Below are 27,591 nucleotides of genomic sequence, written 5' to 3' on the forward strand. Positions count from 1 at the left end.
AATATGGAAATTTTGAATGTCTTTATGGTATTAGTTGAAGCATAATGCTATGAGAGGAAAAGCATAATTGGAAAAACATTTGTCCCATCAAAAGCACAGTGTAGTTTCTTGTGCAATTAAGGACATACTCGAGAGTTTGTTATTGACTGTCTTATCTTTAAAAAGAAATTTTTATTTCACTTTATTCTTTTTATTTAAAGAAAAAGGAATTAAATGACATTAAACTATTTAAGTGGTTAGTACCTGTAGAATTTCAACTTTAATGGTATTTTTAACTTCTAAAATTAAAGCTAACATAAAATTAATTTAAAATCAAAAGGACTATTTTTTCCTGAGAAAATTCACAAAAAGAAAACCTCAAAAACCTTGTTTGTAATAAACTTTAACTTTCTATATACAATACATACCAACTGACTTATAAACATAACTTTTAACTTCTTCATCAGCTTATATATATAGTTTTCCTTTCAGTTAATATTAACTTCTCAATTGATGGTGCCGAATGAAAATACTAGGAATACATTTCATTGCTTTAAGCATACTATATAAAGTATCAAGTTAAACTGTTCTGTGTTAAGAAGTTTTCGTCCAACTCTCTTTTTAGAAAAGGGTACTTTCTTAACTTTATGGTTCTATATGTTTGACTTGTATGTACAAGTACATGTGAACCAAACAGAAAGTACCTACTTGTAAAGTTGATTTTTGATTATGATGTATAGCTTTTATACACGAAATTAGTTTTGATTACTTTTTCAGTTTTTTTCCTTCTTGTTTTTTTAATTAATTTTTTTGATTTTATTTCAAACAAAATGATAATAACATCAACTTTTATACTTTTTGAACGAGAATATGCTAATGTACTTTGGGTTATTGTTACTTAGATTAGAAAATGATCACACAAATTAAATTTAAAAAATATATATATTAACTTCATTGAAATTTTTCTATGGACAAAAATGTTACGCATACGCCACAGTGACCTGAAAATTGTTTGATTTGACAATTGGAGCATTTTTGCAAATAGATGAATAAATTACATCAGACTGGGCTTTCTCAATTTATGTAGAACATTTTTGTCAAACAACAATCTGCCAGAATTACTGAAATTTAAAAAAAAGTGGGCCTTAAGACAAAAGGTGTACTTTTTGGTTACATTTAAGCTTTCACGTTTTCCACATATTTTTTAATCAAATCTAAATTATAATTTTACATAAATATGGTTTCTGCGGGTTAAAAGGCTAAGAGGTACCTTGGAAATAAAAAAATTTAAAACTATTCAAATTCATCCCAATAAACAGATTTTATTGCAAGCTAGCTGACTCAAGAACTGAGTTACATACCAAGTTTGAGCTCCTCATTAATCATCCGCCCCGTTTTACATTCACTTCAGTCTCATTTTATAAAAAAAAATCACACTACGTTATCAATCAACTGTTTGACATATTTTTAGACGCATTCGCATAAGAAATTGAAGGTTTTAAAAAAGTTGCTGAAACTTTTCTTCTTAATAAATGAATTTAATTCATTGAAAACAATTTTTTATTTTACTGAATTTTTTAATTAGGTAATGAAAAGTAATTATTATTATTATTCAATGAATATTATATATTTTTGAAGTAAATTTAATATTCAAAATAATAATGCATTCTAAATAATAATGAATAATTTTTTTTATGAAGGTTTAAAAAGTTTTGACGTTCAAGCAATGTACTCGTATATGCAATTTGTTTTCTTCTAAAGAAAATAATTTTAAAACTAAGAAAAATAAAATTCTTTAGAGCCGTTTTTTTTTTAATAATTTTTTGTACGAACTCAGAGAAAAAATAGTTTTAATTGGAAAAGCTATTTTAAATATGTACGTCAATAGTCAATTGAAATTTTCTCCAAATTATCTACTAAATAATAAATTTTAACAAAATTGTTTTAATACTTAAAATTTACTATTTACTAGTTAATTTGGAGGGTATTTATATTGACTATTAAAAAAAAAATACAAACATTTTTAACTATTTTTTCTCTGGGTGTAGACATTTAAAAAAATTTTAAATCAAATTTGGTGTGCCATTCAAAAAAAAATAAATGAAATATCCATAAAAACTAATTTTAAATACATTTTGTGTACTGGTTTTCAAAAAAAAAATTGATGAAAAAATGGATGATTAAAAAAAAATATACAGGGTGTCCGGTAGAAAATGGATAAGCCGGAAATGGCTGATACTTGCACTTTTGACTGTTCTGAAATCGATTTGAAAAAGTTTCTATCGCAACCAGTTTAGAAAATATTAGCTTTTTTTCGTTCAGTGTACTTTAAATTTCATCATCTTACGTTTTTTTTTAACCACAACTACGAATGAATGAATTTTATAAATTTCTTATTTTTATAATTTTCTACAAAAATTGGCTCACTACATAAGAAGTTAAAAGTTTTTATAACTGTTGCATCTTTTAAAAAAATTTTGAAAAATTTTCTACTTTGCATTAAAAAAAAAGTTAAATTATTTTTTTATAGCCATTGTTCAACGGTTATTACACTTTTTTAATAGTTATGTGTAAGAAGAATTATTGTAAAATATGACTGATTAAAAAAACTGATGGAATCCATGCATTTGTGGCAGCAATGTGAAAAACTTAAGATTTTTCAGTTAAAATAATTTATTAAATTAATAGGCTTTTTTTGCACTTTGGTACCAATAACTTCCTAGTAACTCTAGATTTGATAAAAACTTTTACCATTTTGCAATTCCCTTTGGACGCGCATATTTTTAAAAAAGTTGGCCACCTACGTTCCTATGGATTTTTTTTATACCACAGGTGTTTGAAAATTTTCATACAAATTTTTTTTTCACATTTTGCATCGAAAAACAAATTTCAAAATTTTTTTAAAGAAAAGATGCAACAGTTATAAAAACTTTTAACTTCTTATGTAGTGAGCTTATTATTGTAGAAAATTATAAAAATAAGAAATTTATAAAATTCATTTATTCGTAGTTGTGGTTAAAAAAAAAAACGTAAGATGATGAAATTTAAAGTACACTGAACGAAAAAAAAATAATATTTTCTAAACTGGTTGCGATAGAAACTTTTTCAAATCGGTTTCAGAACAGTCAAAAGTGCAAGTATCAGCCGTTTCCGGCTTATCCATTTTCTACCGGACACCCTGTATACTTATCTACTAAAAAAAAAAACCAAAAAAAAAAACTGAAGTGTCTTATAATAAATTTTAATGTTTATATAACTTCAGAAGATAGGCCCTCAGGAAATCTAGAGTCTTACCCCTTGTTTTCAAGATTACAGAGAATTAATTTTAAGACTACACAGAAATTTAAATTTTTAGATATAAGAAATGTCTATTTCCAATACCTTTTAGATAAAAAAATAATAAAAAAAGAAAACAAAGATGTACATAATATACAATGTGTGTTTTGAGGATGCATAAATATGTACATAAGTAGTTTTTAAAAGAAAAATATATCGGTTGTGTAATTCGAAGTCGAAAGTTCTCAAAAAACGCGTTTTTGACCTGTTAATAACACTGGTCGGCAGGCATAAATAAAAAAAAGTCGGGAGAAAGAACTTTGTAGAGTGATTTTAATTGACTTTAGTATGCTGAATTCAAAACTGTTAACAGTTTTGTTCTATCACGTCTAGTTTTTCTGCTTATAGTTATATTTAGGACGATAAAATATTGTTTTTTGAGATTGCATAAGAAGATTTGCAAGAAAATATTTTACGTTGGTGTAATTCGAGGTCAAATGTACCGAAAAAACGCGTTTTTGGCCTGTTAATATTCAGGTATTTCAAAAACGTGACTTGCCAGTGAAATGTTTACTTCGGATTCGGACTTAACACACGAAAATCATATTTTCTTCTTGATAAAAAAAACAAAGTTCTACGGACAACAAAGTGAAAAAAGAATAAAATAAGAAAAATAAAAAAATAAGAAAAAAGAATGCTCTCTTAACTGTAGATATCCCAAAAATTTTTAATTCTTTTAATTTTGTTTTATTCTACTAATTTAGTTGTCTATTTTGGAATCTTAATTTAATTTACTCATTTTAGATCATAAAAACCTTTTATTAAGAATGAAATTTAATATCAAAGAAAAATATTTTGTTTACTTAATTATAAAGAAAAAAATAACTAAAAAACAAAATTTAAGTAATAAAAATATGTATAAGGAAAAAAAACACTCAGGTAAAAAATATGCATCCATGAATGGCCAAAGTTTTTTTGTTGAAAAGAACGAATTCAATTTAAAGTTTGTTGGAATTTTTTGTTTTCTTTTTCTGTTTTTTTTTTTTCAGTTTTCTTTTTTTATTTTTGACTAAACGATAAAATACCAGTAGCCAGTGCAAGGGAAAGTCAAGAAAAAGCTGAAACAGAAAGTTCCTATCCCGAGGGCAGCAAGTACAGTATGCGTTTATATGTGTGTGTGTGTGTTAGTTGGTCGATTTTGTTCAAAAGTGTGCTATGGATTCCTTCCCATAAATCGTCTCTGCGAGTTAAACTCTAACTGCAACTATAAACTCTTCAAAAATGCAATCAAATCAAAGTAAAAAATAAAATAAGAAAAAAAAACATATTTAAAAAACTTGATGGATGCCTTCCATGATTACTAGTTTACTGCGAAATATAATTTTTTCTTTTTCGCGTTTAAGTTTTTTTTTTTTTCTTTTCTTTGATATCCACCACAATTCTATCGTCCATCAGAATTCAAAACCAGACCAAGGACGACCGCAAGCATATTTCTTTCCCCTAAAGTTTATCCTGTTTACCAGTTTTTTTTTTTTTTTCTTGTGTTGGTTGTCATGTGCAATAATGTGCAATTTCAGGTGATGAATTCTTCAACTACTGTGAGTTAATTTAAAAGGAAAAAAAATCAAACTAAAATAACTTGTAAATAAAAAAAAAAAAAAAAATTAACATAAAATAAATCAATAAATGCAACAATGACCCGATTTAAAATAAAAAATCAAAAAATATTAACATGCTGCCTGATATGGGTGGCACTGTTTGGGGCACATTTAATACGTTGTAGTGAATTTCCCGAACGCGAATGTTGCGATTTAACAACAACATCAACAGTGGGGCCGCTACCACTGCCGCCGGCAATGCCGACAGAAAAATCTGTGGCAACTTCATCAGTGCAGACAATATCTGTTGGACGATCTGGTAAGTTTTTTTTTATTGTTGCTTTACTTTAATGATTCAATTAACATTTTAACAACATTTTTAAAACGATATATCGTTTTTTAAAATTTCAATTTTTGACGTTTAATTGATAATACAGTTTATTTATCAAAAACGAAATTATCTTAATGAGTTGTGGATAATTTATTAGAACATTTTTTTTTTATCTAAATTTTGAAAGACTAAATAAACCAAAAAAAAGTTCAAATTCAGAAAAGTTCAACAAAGTTATTTCCTTAAAAAGCACTTTCTTCGCAAAACTACAAGTGATTTTGAATTTTATAGTTTTAGAACAAAAATTAATAACCATTTAAACTGGTTTCAAATTTGTCGGATTTTTTTGCCAAATAGGATTTAAATATTTTGTAGAATTTGTGTTTATTTTTTTTACTTTGGCATTATTTTATAAAGCAAAATGAGTCAATTAGTGATGGGAACTATCGAATAAAAACTATCAAACTATTGATAGTTGTAAAATATTCATTCATTCGATAGTTTTAAATCATTCATTTAGTTATTATTTTCATTCGAATAGCTTTTTCATTCAATAGTTTTTTATTCGATAGTTTTTTCATTTGAATAGTTTTTTTTTATACGATAGTTTTTTCATTCGAATAGTTTTCTTAAACGATAGTTTTTTCATTTGAATAGTTTTCTTAAACGATAGTTTTTTGATTTGAATAGTATTTTTATTCGATAGTTTTTCATTAGAATAGTTTTCTTAAACGATAATTTTTTAATTCGAATAGTTTTTTTAAACGATAGTTTAATCATTCGAATAGTTTTTAAAACGATAGTTTCTTCATTTGAATAGTCTTTATCCGATAGTTTATTCGATAGTTTATTCGATAGTTTTTATTCGATAGTTTTATTCGATAGTTTTTGTTCGAATGAATAAATGAATGAATGAATGAATGAATGAATGAATGAATGAATGAATGAATGAATGAATGAATGAATGAATGAATGAATGAATGAATGAATGAATGAATGAATGAATGAATGAATGAATGAATGAATGAATGAATGAATGAATGAATGAATGAATGAATGAATGAATGAATGAATGAATGAATGAATGAATGAATGAATGAATGAATGAATGAATGAATGAATGAATGAATGAATGAATGAATGAATGAATGAATGAATGAATGAATGAATGAATGAATGAATGAATGAATGAATGAATGAATGAATGAATGAATGAATGAATGAATGAATGAATGAATGAATGAATGAATGAATGAATGAATGAATGAATGAATGAACTATTCGATAGTTTAAATCATTCAGTTACTAACTATCTATAGTTGGAATCATTCTATAGTTCCCATCACTAGAGTCAATGAGGAGCATTTCTTTTGTCTGATTATATCGCAGACCATATTTTTAATAATATTAGAAACTGAAATACATATATTTATTTGAAAAAAAAGTGGACAGATTTAGTGAAATAATTTGAAAAATCTAGTTATGGTAACGCATTTTAATTAATTACGTTATTAATTTCAAATTTATTTTTTATTTCTTAATATGAGATTTTAACCGAATTCCTATTAAAATTACGATATTTTAATCGTTGCCAAGATGTTTTGTACAAAGTACATTCTAATTGGAAAAATTTAACGCAGGTACAAAAGAAATTCTGAGTTCAGAAAACAAAAAATATCGGAAATTCAGAACCCAAAACCCTTCAAAAAAGCACAAAATCTCGCAAAAAAAATAATCCAAAAACCAACAAAATCCTGAAAAAAAAATAAAAAAGCAATCACACCTCTAAATTATCTGAATAGCCAAGTAAAAATAGATTACTTCTAGGACAACAATAAAACGGGTTGACTTTGGATTGATTTATGATTTGTGAAAAGTTTCGAAGTTTTCTTCGACACTATTTCCGTTATAAAAGGTCAAAAATCACTTTTATTTTTTTTTTACGATAAGATTAAGATTAAAATAATATTCAACAAAGGTAAGCTTATTATAAAAAAAGATTTCTGGTATCATTCAGGACAGTAAAGAGTGATCTGATAATCTTGGAATTTTAGTAATCAATTTGTTGCAACATGCAGGGTCCCTTAAAAACGTTCTAGGTGATGAAGGCTGAATATGAACCCAGAAGATAATCAAGTCATTGCAACCACCTCCTCATCAAAGTCAAGCTATTCTAAAGCGTCTTGAAAAATTATTTTCATCAAAAATTTAGAACAAATTAAAAATAAATATTCTTGGCCGCTTATGAATTATGATTATATGGATTGCTAAGAGCTGAAGTGAACCAAGTCACAAAAAGTGAATAAGGAGATATAACGAGTCAAAGTAAATACGTTTAAATTGAATCTTATGGTGAAGATTTTTTTCGAACAAATGACAATTTGAATAGAAACACTTTTGGATCAAACTAATGAAAGACGTTAGTAGAGTCAAACCTTGCGCAGATTTAGACACTAGATTTGGATTTTTTTTTCTTTTTTTGACTTGGTCCGTTTCAGCTGTGAAACCTCCATATTAACTTCTCAGTTAATAAGAATGGTATAGAAAGTTGGTAAAGAAATAAAGAAGAAATGTTATTCATTGTAAATGTGTTTAAAAGGTCTTCCTTGAATTTATATATGCCAGTTTTTCGATTTTGAATAATTTTTGGATTTAAAAAAAATTGATTTTTTTTTTTTTTTTTTTTGAAAAATCAAATTTTCAAGAACGGGACATGAATTTTTTTTTTGAAATTATTTATAAAAAATTAATAAACGGCTCTAACAATTTTGAATTTTTTTTTTTTCTTAAAATTCATCTTAAGAAAATTCTTAAAATTTTTAGCAGTCATGCATTTTATTTCTACACTTTTTTGTTTAAAAGAAACTCAATGGACGAAGAGACCGACCGAAATCCAATTTTTTGTTCTTCTCCATCATCATTAAAAAAAAAAAAATTAAAAGTGAATTGTGTTTTTTTCGTACGATTTTTAGTTTTCTCCGGTTTTTCGAGCTAAATTAGAACTAGAACTGATTAAATTAAGCATTAGAATAGGGATGCTGAGAACAGAACTGTAGACTAGTTAAATTGAAGTGAAAACTTCTTTAGTATCGTAGTGATTTGAAACAAGATGAAACGAAAACGCGACACGAACATACAACTTGTTATAACTGTTTTGCTTTAATAGACAGATGAATGAAATTTGTACTGTAGATAGGTAGTTAAATAGATTATAATTGTACAAAGTTTCAATTAATTTAATATTCAAAATTCTGAGATAACGGTACAAAGATGTTCTTTTCCTACAAACGTTATATCTTTTGATCTGGTGCACATACAAATTTGATTTAACTTTAATACACATGCTGATAACATAACCTTTTATTTGATATATTTTACATAACGGTACGTGTTCTACAAGTTATTGAAAAACTTGAAAAATACATCAAAACACCTGTGAAGATTTGTTGCCGATGACCAACCAGCAGTAGAGGAAGTACCGTGATCTCAGTTTGAAATTTCGACATGGTTGGCTTTAAAAAATTCTTACTTTTTATAGGCATGATAGAAATATGATTGAAGTGTTATATAAAAGGTGAAATAATAATGATATAAAATTTATTATAGAAGAGAAAAGAGATTGATTGTTTTGTTTTTTTTTTTTATGAAAACTAATTTGGGTTAAAAAAAATTCTATCTCTTTATGTAGATGTTGTATAGACATGGTCGATATAAATAATTTGAGCTGAAACAATAAGCTTTCAGATGGTATAAAATTTATTATAGGTTGTCATATAAAAAAAGTGATAGAATAAAAAAAAGTTATATTTTTTGGATTTTTTTTAAATGATTTTTAAGGTTTCACTTCAAGCACGTGTGAATTGCACACATGATTTTTTTTTTGCAATTCACTTCTCTGTTAAACGAATGTATTAAAATTTCATTAAACAATTTCCAAGAAATTAAAAAAAACTCCTCCTCTAAATTTTTTTATTACTTAAATTTGAAAAGAATTTAAAATGATCCACAAAAATTATAAATTATTCCATTGCACACTCTTGGCCACATTTATTCAAAATGTCAAACTGATGAGTGCATAGGAGGAAACAGTGTATTGAATTGACATCACCAGAGACCACAGCACACACCCCCTTTTACACATCCTGAATGAACGAACTATGATGATGACGACAACAAAACAACACACAGACAACATCCTATGACTAAGGTGGATACCAACATTGATATCAATATAACTCCAAAACTATATATTAAGGATTTTCTGGGCCATTCTGGGGCCAGGACACAACATCAATGTTGTCGTCGACTTCGTCCTGTTGCCTCCTTCTCCTCATCACATTGACGACAGTCTATAATATCGCATCGATTTCGTATGCTCTAGCAGAAGACTTAGGTAAACATATTCACCCATCGTCCGTGTGTGTTGTTGTCTCCTTGCAGACTAACTCCATCTTTTAGCCTTTGCCTTATATAGTATAGAAGTCCTTCGACATAAACCATGATGACGTGCATTTGAAATTTTCGTTCTGGAGGACATGTGTTTCCTTAAAGAAAATCGTTACAACCATTAGATAATCTGGTAATGCTGTTGTATCCACACCACATTACACATATACTCTCTCTCTCTCTCTCAAAGTCCCTCTCTCTCTCTGGTGACTGTGATGGAACTTTGTTGTGAGGGTGTGCATGATGGAGTTGATTAAAAAGTCATATTCTATTGATTAATATATCCTTTTGTTCTACATCATTTTATACGAGTATACCAGGAGTACACTGAGAAAAGAGAACAACAAAACAATTTTAAGGTGGAACTGGAAAGAAATTCCCCAAAAAAAGGAAACCAAATGAACATCAGTCATGCATAAGAGGAGCTTGAGTCATAGAAGAGGAAGAAGATGGCAGGAATAAAACGAAAAAAAAAAAAATACAACCCATTGGGGATAAATTTCCTGGGAAATTATGTCGAGTAGGTATGCGCCGCTCTTCGTTTCGTCGTCGTCGTCGGCCATCTTATATATATTTTTTTGGACAACAAAATAATAATAAAACTTAAACTGTGCCATTTCAAAAACACGATGAACGTCCAACGGTCGTTAAGGATTTAATGGGTCGGATGGAATGGAGAGCACAACAAAATGCAAGTTGCACAAAAAAAAAACAACTACTACAAATGTACCTATATACGAAACTCGAGAGAGTCGAGGTAAAAGAAGTATAGTAACCTCCATCTTTTCTTGAGAATATGAACAATATTCCCACTTAGCGGTAATGGCAATTTAAAATTCAAATGGAAATAATGTTGCGCAATTATTGTTTTCACGCTTCCAATTTTATATATATACATAAAGACCACCCCCCCCATCACAAGCTTTTGACTCCTCATCACACTCTGCTCCTTACTACTTAACTCACTTAGAACCAAACCACAGTGGAGACCTTTAAGGTGAAAAACAACTTCCAGGTCAAGGATTTATAGTTAAAAAAAAAAATATACAAACAAAAAAAAAAAGGAAAACAAACAAACAGAACTTTTGTGAAATGTGCAATTTTAACTTAAGTATAGCAAATACTTCACATTCACGAAGCAATTTCATATCATTGCGCCCCCTGGTGGTTGTATGAGCTGATAGTTGAATGAGTTGGTTATACCTTCCTATATTATGGGTGAATGAGTGGTTGAAATAAGAAACAATTAAGTAAATTGGAAAGCTGGCCTACTCAGCTGACTATACTGGCAACCGCTGATGTTTAAGGTATTTTTTATTTTAAATGATGCAACTCAAGAACTCAAGTTGTTCGTTTTTGAACTTGTGCGGTTTGGTAATAAAAAACCAAGCGTAGAGGTTTATGTTATTATTTGTTTTTTTTTTTTTTTTTTTTTGTGGAAAAGTGATCTCGTCATGATAATGGATTTTTGAAGTGCGCTTAAAACATGCGAAGGTTGGGTGTGAGAACTTCAACCTTTTTTTTCGGATATATGAATTTGAACTCATAAAAGTGGGAGAACTTAAATTTGAAGGGCTTGCAAGCTCTTTTACCTGGAAAATGCTTCCCTAAAAGAAGTTTCATTAGGGTGAATTGATTGTACATTAAAATGCAAAGTAGGTAGTACCTACTTCAACTTGACCGTTTGGAATTAATAAAACCTTAAAATGATTTTGATTCAAGAATTGAAGCCGAATGAAAATTGTTAAATCGAAATATCACTTTCAGAGAAAAGGCACATTTTTGGTTCAAATCTTTTTTAATCCCTACTTAAAACATAGTTGGCAACTATATAGCGCCAAAATATTTAATATTTTATGAAACTATACCTAAAGGGAAGATGTCAAAAATCATGCTAACTTAAACAAAAGATCGAAGAGTAGCATTATAAAAGGTCTAAAAGTGCGTCTTACTACTTTGGCACTTTTTTAACTTTGTTTTAAAATTTGTTTGATTTTTTTTCATTAAATATGAACAATTGTACGTAAATAAAAAGTCGAAGATCATTTTTACATCCATTAAGCTAAATTTTTAGCTTATATACAGTTTCGAAAAAGAAGATTCTATAAACTTTATTCTGTCCCCCATTTTGGAAATTTTGGAAGCTTTTTCGTATTTCTTATACTAATATGCTTCAGTGTACTAAATTTCATGACATTCTATCAAAAAATGACCGTGCAAATGATTTCTGACGCCAAAAAACACCAAAGGCACCACTATGCGGCGAAGAGAATGATAAATAGGTACTCAAAATGTTTTTGACCGAAAGATTTTTAAATGTTCAGCGACTTCATGACTTTCATTGATTGTGTCAACTTCATTTTTACTTCTTATTCGTAAAAATAATAACCAAATAGTTTGTAAAAAAGAAAATATATCGAAAAAACCGGGTTTTAGCCATTTTTTGACCAATGTCAAAACGCCGAAAGCCGACCGAAAGCCCATAACTTAATATTTAGCTCACGAAGAATTTTCCAAAGTTTTAATATTCGAAAAATAATATGTTAGGGTGGCCTGTGTGGTGGAATGATCATCATTTCGTAATAAAACTGCTACCGGAAATATACCAAAGGAGCAATTATTAATCGGAAGACTTCTAAACCAGGATTCAGATATAAATAATGCTTAACACCTCTTATTTAAATATACAAATTTATGATATAGTTTAAGATTTCTTAATAAAGAAAAGACCTTTAACTTAAGTTTCCTACTTTATGCAGTAATATTAAAGACATACCGGCGAGCTAAACCTCATTTTTAGACATGTCCGTCAAGTTAGCATTACCATTTTCGAATTTCGAAAAGTCGTAAATTTGTCGTGAAAGAAAAAAATTTGTCGCGCCCGTTTTTTTTTTAATAACCCCTGGTAGTGCTAACTTGACAGTCAAGTTAGCACTACCACCCCTCCAAAATTTTAATACGAGCTTTAACTGGAAAAAAAAGTATGCCAATAATTGTCGTGTTTTTGTCGTAGACAGATGGCATTAAAAAAAAATTTGTCGCGTCATTATTTTGGAAACTAGGCCCCCTTAACTGAATTTCATTTAACTACCTTTACAAAATGATTTTTTTTTTTTTTTCAAAATGACTAATTGCTATAAATTTTTCCATAATCTACTGTCCCTCGATGATTTTTAGAAGATTATGCAAAATAAAATTTTTTCCCACCCTTATTTTGCAAATAATGCCCAATTAAGTGAATTACCCAAACCTATCGCTTCCATATGAAAAATGAAATACCAAAACCTAGCACTACCATATGAAAACTTTTTTTTTTATGGGACTTTTTAATAAAAATTTGTTATAAACAACTGTCGTAAAACGTCTACTATGAAATTCAATCATAAAAAAATTTGTCGCGTCTTTACTTTAGCAACCAGACCCCCTTAACTGAGGCAACTAAAATCATAAAAATTTTTTTTAATATTTTATTTTTTTTATTTATTAATGCTTATTTCCTATAAATTTTGCCATAATCTATCGTAACTCGACGACTTTCAACAAATTATGCCAAAAAATAATTTGTCGCGCCCTTATTTTGGAAGAAACACCCAAAAAGGTGAATTACAAAAACCTAGCACTACCAATTCAATTTCAATTTTGTTTTTATTGAACTTGTTATTTACAATTGACTTAAAATTAACTTATGTCTAAGATTCATTGATAGATACAAAATTTTGTTGGCACAGAGGGGGCCTAACCTTATACAATGACTAAGTTATAAAATATAAAGAAATATTATACATGGATAAACTTAATTTAAAGTCTGCTGACTAGGTTGTCCTCGGGGTGTTCAGACCCGGATGTCCAGTTGTGGGGTTGGTTTGGTTGGCGTTAGCCACGGTAGTAAGCCGACTGGGTGTCGGCGTAAAAGTTAACTTCTTCGTTGTCCATTGAAATTATGTTCTCAGCCAGTATATCCAAAGCACAAAGGTACTTAGGTTCCGGATGTCGTTGTTGGGCTGTCATTCTTCTCATCAGTTGATTGGGATGGTTGGCGATATTTCCTACCAGTACCTTCGCCGATTGCAGTAGATACTTGTCCAGTGGTATGATTTTTGCTTCCTCGTAGAGTCGCTTGTTGCTATAGTATTTCTGCCGCTGTCGGTCAAAGATGAGTCCAGTGCAAATCCTCAGTATTTTTCTCTCGAACATTTGTAGTTCCTTCATGGCTGTCTTGGAGATGGTGTACCATGGAAAGCTGTAGGCAATGACTGGTCGCAGAAGCTGCTTGTAGATCAAGAGTTTCGTTGGTTGACTCAATCCTGTTCTTCTTTTCATTAGAGGGTGAAGGCGATGGAAAGCAAAGTTGGCTTTTTTGAGGACCAAACGGGAGTGATTGTTGAATCTGAGGAGCTCGTTAAAGTTGATTCCTAAGTACTTGGCGTTGCGTTTGGCTGGCAATCTAGTTCCATCTGGAAGTGTCAATGTGATGCTTCTACAGCTTCCAGCCGATCGACTGCCTCTTCCTCCTGATCGTCTAAGGCACAGTAGTTCCGACTTGGATGAGTTTATTCGGATACCCCATTTACTGTAGAACTCATACAGTTTCCGAATGTGAGCTTCGACTTTCCTGGCAGCTATTGTTGGCGAGATGGACTTGCAGTAAGTGAGTGAATCGTCCGCGTAAAGCAGGTTCTCGCACTCACTTGCAGGTGGTTGGTCTGACGTCAGGATGCTGTAAAGGAAGGGGCCAAGTTTGGATCCTTGAGCAACTCCAGCTCTAATGACTTTCATTGGTGATTTCCGATCCTCCACTTGCACAAAAAAGTTTCTGGAAGAGAGAAAAGAAAAAATAATTTTAATTAGTGGCAAAGGAAAACCTAGTAGGTAAATGAAGTTTATGGATAAGAGCATCTATCCATACGCTGTCAAAGGCTTTTTCGACATCCAAAAAGCATGCGACAGTAACTTGATTGTTGTTTAAAGCTGAGGTGATGTCTTGGTGGAACTTCATGAGCGGATGCAGTGTGGAGTGCTTCTCCCGAAAACCAAACTGCATGTCTGGGACCTAGCACTACCATATGAAAACTTTTTGTTTATGGGAATTTTTGATAAAAATTTGTCATAAACAATTGTCGTAAGACGTCTACTATCAAATTTTTCATATGGAAGCGATAGGTTTGGGTAATTCACTTAATTGGGCATTATTTGCAAAATAAGGATGGGAAAAATTTTTATTTTGCATAATCTTCTAAAAATCATCGAGGGACAGTAGATTATGGAAAAATTTATAGCAATTAGGCATTTTGAAAAAAAAATCCCTTTGTAAAGGTAGTTAAATGAAATTCAGTTAAGGGGGCCTAGTTTCCAAAATAATGACGCGACAAATTTTTTTTTAATGCCATCTGTCTACGACAAAAACACGACAATTACTGGCATACTTTTTTTCCAGTTAAAGCTCGTATTAAAATTTTGGAGGGGTGGTAGTGCTAACTTGACTGTCAAGTTAGCACTACCAGGGGTTATTTTAAAAAAAACGGGCGCGACAAATTTTTTTCTTTCACGACAAATTTACGACTTTTCGAAATTCGAAAATGGTAATGCTAACTTGACGGACATTTTTTAGACCCTAAGTACTTCACAAGTCAGGTGACCACAATATTCCATAAAATGCATTGTGTCCCTTTTTAGCAGATCTGGTTTTTAGAAAAGTCTTCTAATAATATTAAGCTATATTTTTATGGTACCACGTAGATTGTTATTAATGAATTGTCTTAAAGCTCTTAGAAGAAATATTGATTAACTGATAGATCTTAGATTCTTTGGGTTAATGTATAGGCATTATTGCGTTATTCGATGCTCTTGAAATTTTTTTTTTGCCACGAACTTTCTTGAAGGTTATTTTTCAACTTTTATCCAAAATTTAAAAAAAATTTATTTTAAAAGTCTCGATTTGAAGTTTTATTGAGGTCTTAAATTTGGTTGAAAAGCGTCCCCGAGTGATTCTAACCCTGAATTCCATCAATGTTTTTTATTTACTTCTTTCTTGAATATACTTCCAGTCAGGAATTTCATTACTTCTTACATCTTTTGGTACTTTAACGAAATTTCTTTTGAATTATTTTCTTATAATTATACATATTCTTGCAATTATATTAATAGCTTCTTCATCTACTAGAAATAATTCTATGTGACATTTTTTTTTTTTTTTTTTTTTTTTTAATTTGTCATACAAGCTCCAAACCTTAAATCAAATCAAAAATCCATAACAAACATACAAAAAACACACAAAATAAAAAAAAAACCAAGAAACAAGCCTGTACCTACTCGGATTGTCAGATAACCTACATTTACTTTTGCATAATAATAATGTCAACATATAAAACACACACACACACACACAAAAGTATAGGTACACACACCCACACCAACATACACACATAAAAACACCTGAATTTTGTTACTTTGTATAAAATATGTTTTCTCCTTTCAAGAGGACACAACATCACAGTAGAAATAGCAGCAAAAAGCAAGGAGCAACAGCAGCAAACGGCAGCAACAGGAAAAAAAGAAAGAAAAATGAAAAAAAAAAAAGAAAAGAAGCATGTTCATGTTCAATTAAAAAGGAGAAAAATTTTTGTACGGGCCCTATAGTAGCAAGCAGTAGGTAAAAAGGTAGCTCCCCATCTCCATTCCACGTCCTTATGTGTCCTTTCACAGTGCTGCAGGCAAAAGAAAGCATCGACCTCATTTTGAGCAACGTGTCCTTTCCTCGTTTACCTCAACCTCGAAGCTTATAATTGGAGTGAAACCGCACTTGTATAGGATACTTTTGAGTGGGATAGTATGGTGTTATGGTTTGGGGTGTTGTGTTATTTGCAGTAGGGCTATCCTTTTTACCTATTGCAGTTGCATGTGGGGTAGACTTAAAGACCAAAGAGCATGAGTTTTGCCTACATATCCACATCAAACACATTCACATTCAATTCTCTAGACCTCCTCAGTCCCATCATCATGACAAGAATGAAGAAGAATACAAAAAAAAAAAAAATGAAAAACAAGAAAAAACTATCGATGCATATTTTTATGCACAGGACAAAATGCGGCTTTATGTCCTTTTGTTTTCCTCTTAATAGGACACGGTTGGTGGTGGTGCTGTCTGATGATGGAATGAGAGAGGGAAGATCGGATGGCATATAAGTTTGGTAGGCCTCTGGGCAAAAAGGGGTTAACCGGCTTGTATAGGTGCCGATGTCGAAGCTTATAATTTATTTTTCCCATTTTATTTCAATCCGTTTAAATCACCATTTTTATGCAAAGACTATACAAGCTGAGTACATAAATAACGATTCAATGATCCAATGAACCGAAAGGAGTCGACTACAAATTTCCACAGCAAAATGGCTTGATATAAGAGCCCCCTGATGATGGTTTTTAAAAGGTGGTGTATGGTGGCGCGGCGGTATTTCTGTTGCAGTGGCAATGGCGGCGGCGGCAGTTACAAAATGATGCAGACGGGTGATGTAGGTAGAAGGGAGGTTTTGAAAAAAACTTTCAAAAGGTTATCGATTAATTCTATAATTAAATTTTACAGCCAATAAAGTTTCGACTAATATTCATTTAATTTGCACATCCGGCTAGTTGAGGCTATTATTATATTTATGTGGGCAGGATTGATATATCCTTTGAGAAAGATTGGTATAATATTCACGAATATTAATTCTTCTGTATTTAATATTTTATTTAAACTAGACCCACTCGTTTATTACAATGCATGTGGGAGATTAAAATGTTTAAGACTCCTAAATATCTTTATTATGAACTTTAAAGGTAAGTCCTTGTGAAATCAAGGAAATGGCTGGAAAGTCCTACAAAAGAACTTCTCATTCAAGTGATCACTTTTTCTCCATTATATTAGTCTTCAGACCCTAATGGTTAACTGCCTATCGTGCTACAAAAAACAGCAACAGATAGCAGTCAATCGCTGGTATATATTTGTAAAAGCTATCACCATGTAATAAAACCTTTGTGAAAAAGTGAGGTCTCCGGCCTAAAAAGGCTTGTGAATAATAGTGACCTTTTCTTACTTTCGGTTTCATTGTCATGTGGCAAGCTTTCAAAAAAGCATATAACATCAACAAACTCAAGAATAGGCTTTCAAGTGTCTTTATGGAAGACCTTTAAGCTCAATTGTAGACCCCTAAGGCTTTATTGGGGTCCCAACCGCTATGTTGGGCATATTTATTGTTTTATTAGAGGCACGAGAGATCTCGTGAAACCACAAAATTTCATCTGGGACTACTTTCAGCTCTATTGGGGCACTTGAAATTTATTGGGTGCCTTCACTGCCCTATTCAGACCTCTACAGATCTGTCGGAAGCTCTGTGACTCTGTTGCGATTCACTGCTCTGTTGGGGACCTTACATCTCTTTGCTCTGGGAGGGACTTATAATACTCTATTGAAGTCGTCTTTAATTCTATTGAGGTCTCTACAGCTTATGGCGTTTATAGGTCATTTAAGGCCTTAAACCATCAGCTGTGTTAGAGGCGCTTATTATGTTGGTGCTCCTACCCAAGAGCTATGTTAGAGAGTCCAAAATCTCTGTTGGAGGTTTTAGAGGTCGATTGAGGCTCCTTTAGCTCTAGGTTTATTGGTTTCATTTACATCTCTACTCCCCTATTTACAGATCTTCAGCTTCTCCACTGCCATCTCCTACAGCTCTAATGAAGTTTATAAAACTCTATTTGAGGCCCTAGAGCCAGTGCCTGTTTAAGCACTACCGGCGCCCCTGGGCAAGATTGCAAGTGGCGCCGAATTCGTTGTCAAGCGTTTTTTGAAGTTATACTTCTTATGGGAGGGTGGGTATGAAAATTTACTTTTTGACAAGAATGTCAAAGGGATTATGACGCGATCACCCTGGGTAGCAGGGCTGTCGTTTCACCTTTAGAGTACGCAGTACTTTAGTATTTAAAAATGCAGTACGCCGCAGTTTGGCAAACAAAACACACAACACGTAGCAAGTTACATGTTTCATGTGGCAAGTTGCATGTGGCAAGTTGTATGTGGCAAGTTGCATGTGGCAAGTTGCGTGTGGCAAGTTGCATGTGGCAAGTTACATGTGGCAAGTTGCCAGGGTTGCAAAAAGCTAACATTTCAGCTCAGCTCACAGCTCAGCTCAAATTTGAGCTAGGTACCATAGCTTAGCTCATTTGAGCTGAGCTGAGAGTGAGCTGAGCTGAAAATGAGCGCCCCAACTTCCAACGCCTATATCTCGGAATTTTGAAAAAAAACGAAAAAAATATTTTGATGCCAAAAGGTAGCGGGGACTCTAACCTACATTTGGGTACAACTTCCATCCCTGTAGGTACACGCGTTCTCAAACCAGGAGAACTTAAAGGTAAAAAAAAAGTTGAGCCCGATTCTGAAAAAATAGGCATGATGTGGCGGTTTAACATGCAAGGCGATTTTTTAAAAATCTGACAATGTGCAAAGCGTAGGCCCATGACACAAGCTATCATTTGGCATCACTCCCAAAAATTGCTCTCAAGCGGCTTAGCTTCCAGGAGCGTTCAAAGATTCGGGGATTTTTCGAAAAAAAAATTTACCCAAACTTTCAAACACGATTTTCTCGGAATTTTGAAAAAAATCGAAAAACCGGATTATACCACTTTCGGGTAGCTGAGAATATAAGCTTTTATATGGCACCACATCAAAGCGTTCGAACGCCTATATCGCGGAATTTTGAAGAAAATGAAAATAAAATTTTTGATGCCAAAAGGTAGCGGGGACTCTAACCTACATTTTTGTACAACTCCCATCCCTGTAGGTCCACGCGTTCTCAAACCGGTAGAACTTAAAAGTAAAAAAAAAATAGACACGATTCTGAAAAAAAAGGCATGATGTGGCGGTTTAACATGGAAGGCGATTTTTAAAAAATCTGACAATGTGCAAAGCGTAGGCCCATGACACAAGCTATCATTTGGCATCACTCCCAAAAATTGCTCTCAAGCGGCTTAGCTTCCAGGAGCGTTCAAAGATTCGGGGATTTTTCGAAAAAAAAATTTACCCAAACTTTCAAACACGATTTTCTCGGAATTTTGAAAAAAATCGAAAAACCGGATTATACCACTTTCGGGTAGCTGAGAATATAAGCTTTTATATGGCACCACATCAAAGCGTTCGAACGCCTATATCGCGGAATTTTGAAGAAAATGAAAATAAAATTTTTGATGCCAAAAGGTAGCGGGGACTCTAACCTACATTTTTGTACAACTCCCATCCCTGTAGGTCCACGCGTTCTCAAACCGGTAGAACTTAAAAGTAAAAAAAAAATAGACACGATTCTGAAAAAAAAGGCATGATGTGGCGGTTTAACATGGAAGGCGATTTTTAAAAAATCTGATAATGTGCAAAGCGTAGGCCCATGACACAAGCTATCATTTGGCACCACTCCCAAAAATTGCTCTCAAGCGGTTTAGCTTCCAGGAGCGTTCAAAGATTCGGGGATTTTTCGAAAAAAAAATGTACCCCAACTTTCAAACGCGATTTTCTCGGAATTTTGAAAAAAGTCGTAAAACCGGATTGAACCAGTTTTTTTTTGATAAAAAAAGAAATATTTTACTAAAAAAAATAGAAATATATTTACTATTAACCGTAGAAAGATAATATACGTCTGTAAGATGTATGGCGTGTAAAGAACTGTTTTATCTAATTCAATTCAAATTTCTGGGTTTTTGTTAAATTGATTTGATTTATTATATCACTTCTTTAAAATAATGTAAGTAATGAGTTAAATAAATATAAATATGACAAAAAGTGTTAACATAAGACCAAAAATCTTTTTTAGAATCATACGTCTCTGAGACGTATATTATGATTATCTTTCTAGGGTTAAAAAAACCAAGAGAAAGATTACGAAAAATTATCTGTTTTATTTATAAAAATATCCATGTGCTAAAATAATTCCATTAATAACTAGAACCAAACATCTTAAGCTATGGTGTTATATAAAAGTTTAAAATATCTTCATATTTCATTATACTTTCCAAATAATAATAATCAATGTATCCTCTCACCCATCACAGCTCAGATCAGCTCACTTTACTTTAGCTCACCCAACAGCTCAGCTCAACCATCAGCTCAGCTCACTTTCAGCTCATCTCAAATGAGCTGAGCTACCGTACATAGCTCAAAAGTCAGCTAGCTCAAAATTTGAGCTGAGCTGTGAGCTGAGCTCAGCTCACTTTTGAGCTTTGTAGCAACCCTGCAAGTTCCATATTGCTCCTACTAGTGCTGAAGCACACACAATTCTCATAAAATTACCATATCCCACATTTTATGCGCAATTCATTTAGTTTCGTTAAGCGTATACCGTACGTTCTGAACCGCACAACATGTGTAAATTTCACAGAATAAATTGAAAACTACATGGACGCAAGGAGGATGAAAGAATTAATTTATTGTTCACTTGATAAAAATGTTAAAAAAACGAAGTGTGGATTAATTATTTTAATAATAGAAATTAAAAATATCAAATGAAATTCATTTACATATACTGAATGAGAAGTATAACTTCAGTCGCGTGTACATGTGTACACACACTCTTTTTTGAAGCTGCTTTTTCAACCAGAGTTATTTCCTCTGTGTTCGATGTTCGCTCTGTATTTTGTCAGAGCGGAGGAATTCAGAGTTATCAAAATGAAATCAGCTGTTTAAGAAAAACAAAACCTGTTTGGAGTGCGAAAAGTGATTTGTCGTTTGTGGATACAAAATTTGTGCGGTAAATATGAGATTTTCCACGAAATTCATGAAATAAGAAACTACATAAATAACGTAAAAAATGTCAAAACTGAAATCAGCTGATATAACTAAAGCTCTGTTGTGTTCGATGTAAAATGAAAACCCGAGAAACTCTGATTTTTTTGACAGTTAATTGACATGACTCATGGAGAAGCTGACAATTTTTCAAGAATTGGAATAGTTCTAGCGTCTAGTTTGAAATAAATGAAAATTGTGGACAATAAGACTAATAAATACCGAAAGTTTTAGAGTGCTTACGTTGCACCTATTTGCAACTATTTAGATCTTCATTTACTTAATTCTTTAAAGTACAATATTTTACAAATAAACCATTTCGTAAATACATATTAATTTTGTTTTGACACATAAATAAGACTGTACAGCTGAGAGCTGATTGATGTTCTTTTCGGTACAGTTCCAGATTGGGGTCAAAATCCCGAAAACCCAAAATCCCGAATGGGATCCCGAAAATTTTTTTCAGTTAAAATTTCAGTGAAACACAAGAGATTCTTATTTTTTCTGTTTTATTTTCAGGATTTTGGGTTTTCAGGATTTTGGTTTTCGGGATTCTAAGTTTTCGGGATTTTGGGTTTTCGGGATTATGGGTTTTTGGGATTTCGGGTTTCTGGGATTTCGGGTTTTTGGGTTTTCGGGATTTAGGATTTGCTGGATTTTGGGCTTTCTGTATTTTGGATTTCTGTCCATCTCCCTTCTGTTTCTTTATTCATTATTGCAGTCTGGATATTCTCCATAAACTATTTTAACTAATATTAAATGTATATTTAAGCCTTTTAGTGCCTTTACTTTTTTTCTCAAAAAATTGTCTGTGGTGTTTTTTTTTCTCTTGAATAGAGCCTACCGCCTACATTCCCTAAATTATTTAATTTGTTCACTCTTAGGGATTTTGTGTGGAAATTTTTAAAATTTTCTTATTTGATCAAACTAAAAAAAATTGATAAAATAAGTCATGTGCCAATATTAACTTTAAAATAGGGTTGCCACATAGAAGTTCATATTTTGAAAGTGGCAAGCCAACTTTTTAATTTTCAGTATCAACTTATCTCCCATTTTACCTCAATTTTAACCTCCAAGTTGGAGATAAATAGTAGTCGCAAATGTGACTATTATAGTTATAGTTAGTTATAGGCTCCAATATGTGTTATACCTTTTTGTAAAGCTAAAAACCTAGTCTTTTACAAAAAATCTAAGATAAGCCATTTCATACCATAGTTTTTAAACAATTAATTTTCAAAATCAAAAATTTGGATAAAAAAATTCAAACTATTTTTTTTTTCAAAATTTGCTGTTATTAAGTACTAATTTAGTTTTTAAAATTCGATGCTCTTACTTGTTTTTAAACAAAAACAGAAAACTAAATCCAAAAATATCTTTTCATTTTCATCTATTTCCATACCAGATCCTTTAAAAATAATAATGTACGTCATTTGTCACACACAAAAAATTTTCAAAAATTCTTTAAAATGTTTCTTATACAAATTCACGTGTTTATTAAATTTTTCTCAGCCTCCGTATGATAATAAAAATTACATTTTTACTATAAGAAAGAAAAACAATCCAAACCACTAATTAAGTCTCACGTTGAATCTAAAAATACTTTCCACAGAAAAAAAAAGAACCGCAAAATTTTTTTTTACAAGAATTCATATATTTCCACTCAAGTTCCCCAAACCAAAAAATAAAAAAAAAAACTTTTACTACAGCAACTAACTAACTTTCACCTCACAGCTATTTGTACAGTATATTCTTTTAAAAAAGCTTCAAGTATATTAACTACAGAATTCACACACAAATACAAACATGCAAGTCAGGAAAAAAAAAAACAAAAATAACGCACATAGCAAGCAATTGAAACCTATATCTGTGCTGTTAAAATTAGGATATCCTTGAAAATAAAATCTCCTTTCCCTTCCTTGCACTCACGACGACTATACCTCACAACCTGCCAAAACCAACAAAATGACGAATATTCATACAAACCTTTTGTAACAAGAAAAAAGAAACAAAATAACAAAATCTTTTCGTCAGCAGACGAAAGTCACATTCAAAAAACCACAAAACACGAGCGCTATAGCACAAAATTTTAACACACAACAGCAAATTCATGTTTTATAAGGTCCTGTATTCGCAATAAAAAAAAATACGTGTGACGAAATTTTGAAACACATAAAATTCACAATTTGGTCACACGTCCTTGGTTTTATGACTTCTCGGGGAATGATAAATTTAAAAGACAGAACACATATTTTATGAGTCAATATCAAAAGGAATTATTGTGTATAAAATGCCCGTTTAATTTTAATATTTTAAAAGCAATTAGAAATAATGTTTTGTTTATTCTATTTGAAAAATTCACCAACAAGATTGGTTCTAATTTAAAAATTAATTTAAACTGCTACATTTTTTACAAATTTTTCATTGACCACTTTTTAAATAGCACTCGCAGTTTAAGAGTAATTTCTAAAAAACTGTTATTTTCGACATTTAATTTTTTTTTAATCGGGTATTTTGTGTATAAAATTAAAAAAAAACTAACATAAAAAATTAATAGATTAAAAATGTCAATTTCATGTTTTTCTTTGAATCCATAACTAACCTTAATGAATTCTATATTTACATAAATATGTACATGACAAATGAAAATAAACCATATCAACGCAGTAAATTAAACGAACTGTAGGTTTCTTTCTTTTTGTATATATAGTTTTTGTTCCTTTGTGTTTTTGTGAGGGAAATAAAATTAAATCAAAGTAATTAGTTTTGTGACCCAATTAAGACTGTAAGTAGATTTTTTTTTTATTTATTTTATAAAGTTCAAGAACCTTCATATTGAAAGTAAGGCATGGAGCGTTAAGTAAAAGAATCATTATTTTTTCAAACATGTCCTTGAATATTTTATACCTTTACAAGAAAAAAATAAAATTTGAATTTCTTGTACATATGTATATCTACTCGTTAATATGAATATTAAGAATTAATTTAAAATAAACGAAAAAAACATTTTTTTTTGTATTAAAAAAAGAAAATTAAACTAAATTATAATTAAGGTACATTAGAATAAGTTTTAAATTCAAATTTCTAATATTTAAATAGGTAGTTTTGAATCCATTTTCTGCACAATTTATTGCTGCAAAAAATTGCTCCAGCTGTATAAAGCATAAAAGCCTTAACGTACATAAGAATAGATTAATTTCAAACTTACTTCGCATTTTTTTTAAGCTCTTCTAGAAAGTGCTGAAACAATTAGCTCCCGGCCCACGGGTGTCCAAAATGACTTTTCTCGTTGCAAAAATCATAAATTTTGAATGGATTGAGGTAGCGGTACAGTTTCAAAAATAAAATTTCAAAAAAAATAATTTTTGGATTTGAAAATTTTTTTTGAAAAATAAAATTTTCAAAAACGGGACATTGTATTTTTTTGAAATTTTGTTTTTAGATGTGGATTAGTGTTTTCTACAAAGTGGCATACCAATTTTAATTTAAACATTTTTTTTTAAGAAAATCTGTTTTCGGCCGATGATTCCTAAACACCCTGTGAAACAATTTTCTTGAAATTTATTAGTGTAACAGCCCTAGAAATTTCCTTCAAATTAAAAAAAAACTGTACCGCTACCTCAATCCGTTCAAAAGTTATGATTTCTGCAACGAGATAAGACATTTTGGACAACCGTGCGGCCTAATAAAACTACCTACAATATAAAAATTTCGGATATCTATTAATTTTTCTTAACCCCTTACCGCATGATTTTTTTTTTTTTTTTCGTAAAAAAAATATATATGGTAGATTTTGTTAAATAAAGAGACACGTGTTTCAGGAATTTTCAAGTTTTTGAGTAAAAGTCGGAAAATTTTGGTTTTTCCGGTTTGGATCATATTTGGCACATTGAGCAGAAAACGAACAAAAAAAAATTTAAATTAAATTAATTATACGTAAAAACTACGCGCTGGAACTGTATGAGTCTCAATAAAATAGATTAAAAGGCCTTTTAATATATTTTAAATTAAATTTATAACATTCCGCACGAAAACGTAAAAAAAACGGGTGTAGATAATAAGAAAAAAAAAATGAATTTGTTCCCTTGTTGCACGATGGCTCATATATGGACCAACAGGAGGGGAACATTTCTGCACGGTGGCTCATATATGATCCAATCACTTAATGCCACTTTCAAATGTCTAAAACTTGATAAATGTAAAAAAATATATATTAGCAATAATAATCACATTATATCCTTTATTGGCATATTTGTTTAAAAGTTCTTACTCATTCTTTTATATTTTTTATTCAATTTTCAATTTTTCAAATATGCTCCGTCCTGCCTATCACCAGTTCGGCCACAGATGGCGTTTTATAATGTTATTTATAGGCCTTATATTACTTAATTCGAAAAGTTCAAACAAAACTAGAATTTTTTTTAAACTTTAAAGTATTAAGGCTTTTTATGGTTTGGCTCATATATGAGCCACTTTATTAACGCTTTCGATAAATAAAAAACTTATGTGCAATTTCTTTGTCAAGGTCTATTTCTAGGATATTTTTACTTGCGATATAGGTACTATACATATATTAAGTTATGCATTCGTACAAAAAAAAGTTGACATAGCATTGATAAAATGCCAAAAAAGTTGTCCCGGAAGTCCGTCTGTCAGTCTGTCAGTCTATCTTCTAATAAATTTTTTTTTTTTTGAAAATCATTATTAACGGTACCTGCCATAGAACCTTTTTTTTTCAAATCCGATTATCTCCGAAAGTGCTTATTTGGTTTCAACGAAACTTTTTGTGAAGATTTATTTATATACTTTTAAACAAAATTTCAAAAAAAAATAAACTTTTGAATTTAAAAAAAAAATTAAAAATTTTGAAAAATTATTTTTTTTTTTGAAAAATCAAATTTTAAAAAACGGGACATTGAAGTTTTTTGAAATTTTGTTTTTAGATGTTGATTAGTGATTTCTACAAAATGGCATACCAATTTTATTTTAAAACTTTTTTTCCAAAAAATTATTTATAAAAAATTAGTTTTTTTTTAAAACAGCTCTAACGATTTTGAACATTTTTTTTTCTAAAAATGCATCTTAATATATCAATCAAAACTGCATACTTGTTTTGGAGGGCAATTTGATTTCACATTTTATATTATTTTTTTAAAAAAACGAATTTTATTTTTTTTGGTACCCAATAGTAGGTAGGTACATACATTTTCCAAATTTCTATATAAAAAGACTTAAAAATTTAAGCAACTTGAACTCTAAAAGCAAGTTCGTGCGACCCAGTCGTGCATTTTATTGTCTTCTAAATTTATTATTTTAACGGTAGGCATTTTTTTATATATATGTATATTTTTTTTTTTTTACTCTTTTCCGATTCGATTTTAAGAAACTATTTGATGCATAAAAAAAAAAAAAAAACAATTTACAAAAATATGTAAATAATAAGATTCTTAGTACCTAACATCTTTTTTTTTTTTGAAAAATCAAATTTTCAAAAACGTATTTTTTTAAGCTTTTAGCAAGTTTAGAATTCGTAAGCTTGTTTTTCAAAAACTGCTGCAAAGAAATTGATTTTAAAATATTCCGATGGAATCCTTGGAAAATAAATTTTTTATATAAAACAAATAAATTTCTAAACGTTGCCATTTATAATTACAATTTCTGTTTTATTTCTGACATTTTCCAAAATGACTTAACCGATTTCAACTTAAAATTTTGAGTAGTCATTAAATATGAAGTAATTTTTTTTGAAAATGGGTCTCTCCTTTGTGTCTGATTTTCAGTCTAACAGGCTAGTTGTCTACCTCAAACTTTGTGTTAAGAGTTTCTTTGGAAAATAATCTGGCATATTTTTTAATTTTTATCAATCAAAAATAGGGGTAAGCTGTCTTAAACATTTTTTTAGACAAGTCTAAAAAAACTTTTCATCAAAATACCATGCTCATACTATTTTTATAAAGGATAAACCTCACAGCAAATGCTAACCAACAATTATTGTTTGGTAAAAAAAAACGGATTTTGTAGTATCAATTAGCATTAAATTACCATACTAACTTTGTGTTTTTCTTTAAATCTTTTATGCATAAATTAACATTTTTACATGCTAAACATAAAAAAAAATATGTTAACATCTATTCATTCCTTTACTTTAAGAAACATTAAAAAAAAAC

The 27,591-nt window shown here is 30.5% G+C and overlaps 1 protein-coding gene across 3 annotated transcripts in view; it reads left to right on the forward strand.

The window, feature by feature from the left end:
* LOC129913187 (uncharacterized) overlaps positions 1–27,591 on the forward strand; it is a 542,292-nt gene that overhangs the window by 314,634 nt on the left and 200,067 nt on the right. The window contains exon 2 of one of the 3 annotated variants that reach the window (XM_055991736.1): positions 4,833–5,172. The exons of 1 other annotated variant lie outside the window; for it this stretch is intronic. In XM_055991736.1, the coding sequence (XP_055847711.1) occupies positions 4,950–5,172 (223 nt within the window). In that variant the 5' untranslated portion in view covers positions 4,833–4,949. Of the gene's footprint in view, positions 1–4,313; positions 5,173–27,591 lie in introns of those variants that run through there. One more of the 3 variants, XM_055991738.1, reaches the window with a different exon arrangement.

Source organism: Episyrphus balteatus, chromosome 3 (assembly GCF_945859705.1).
Source record: "Episyrphus balteatus chromosome 3, idEpiBalt1.1, whole genome shotgun sequence".
In the NCBI taxonomy this organism is placed as follows: Eukaryota; Metazoa; Arthropoda; class Insecta; order Diptera; family Syrphidae; genus Episyrphus; species Episyrphus balteatus.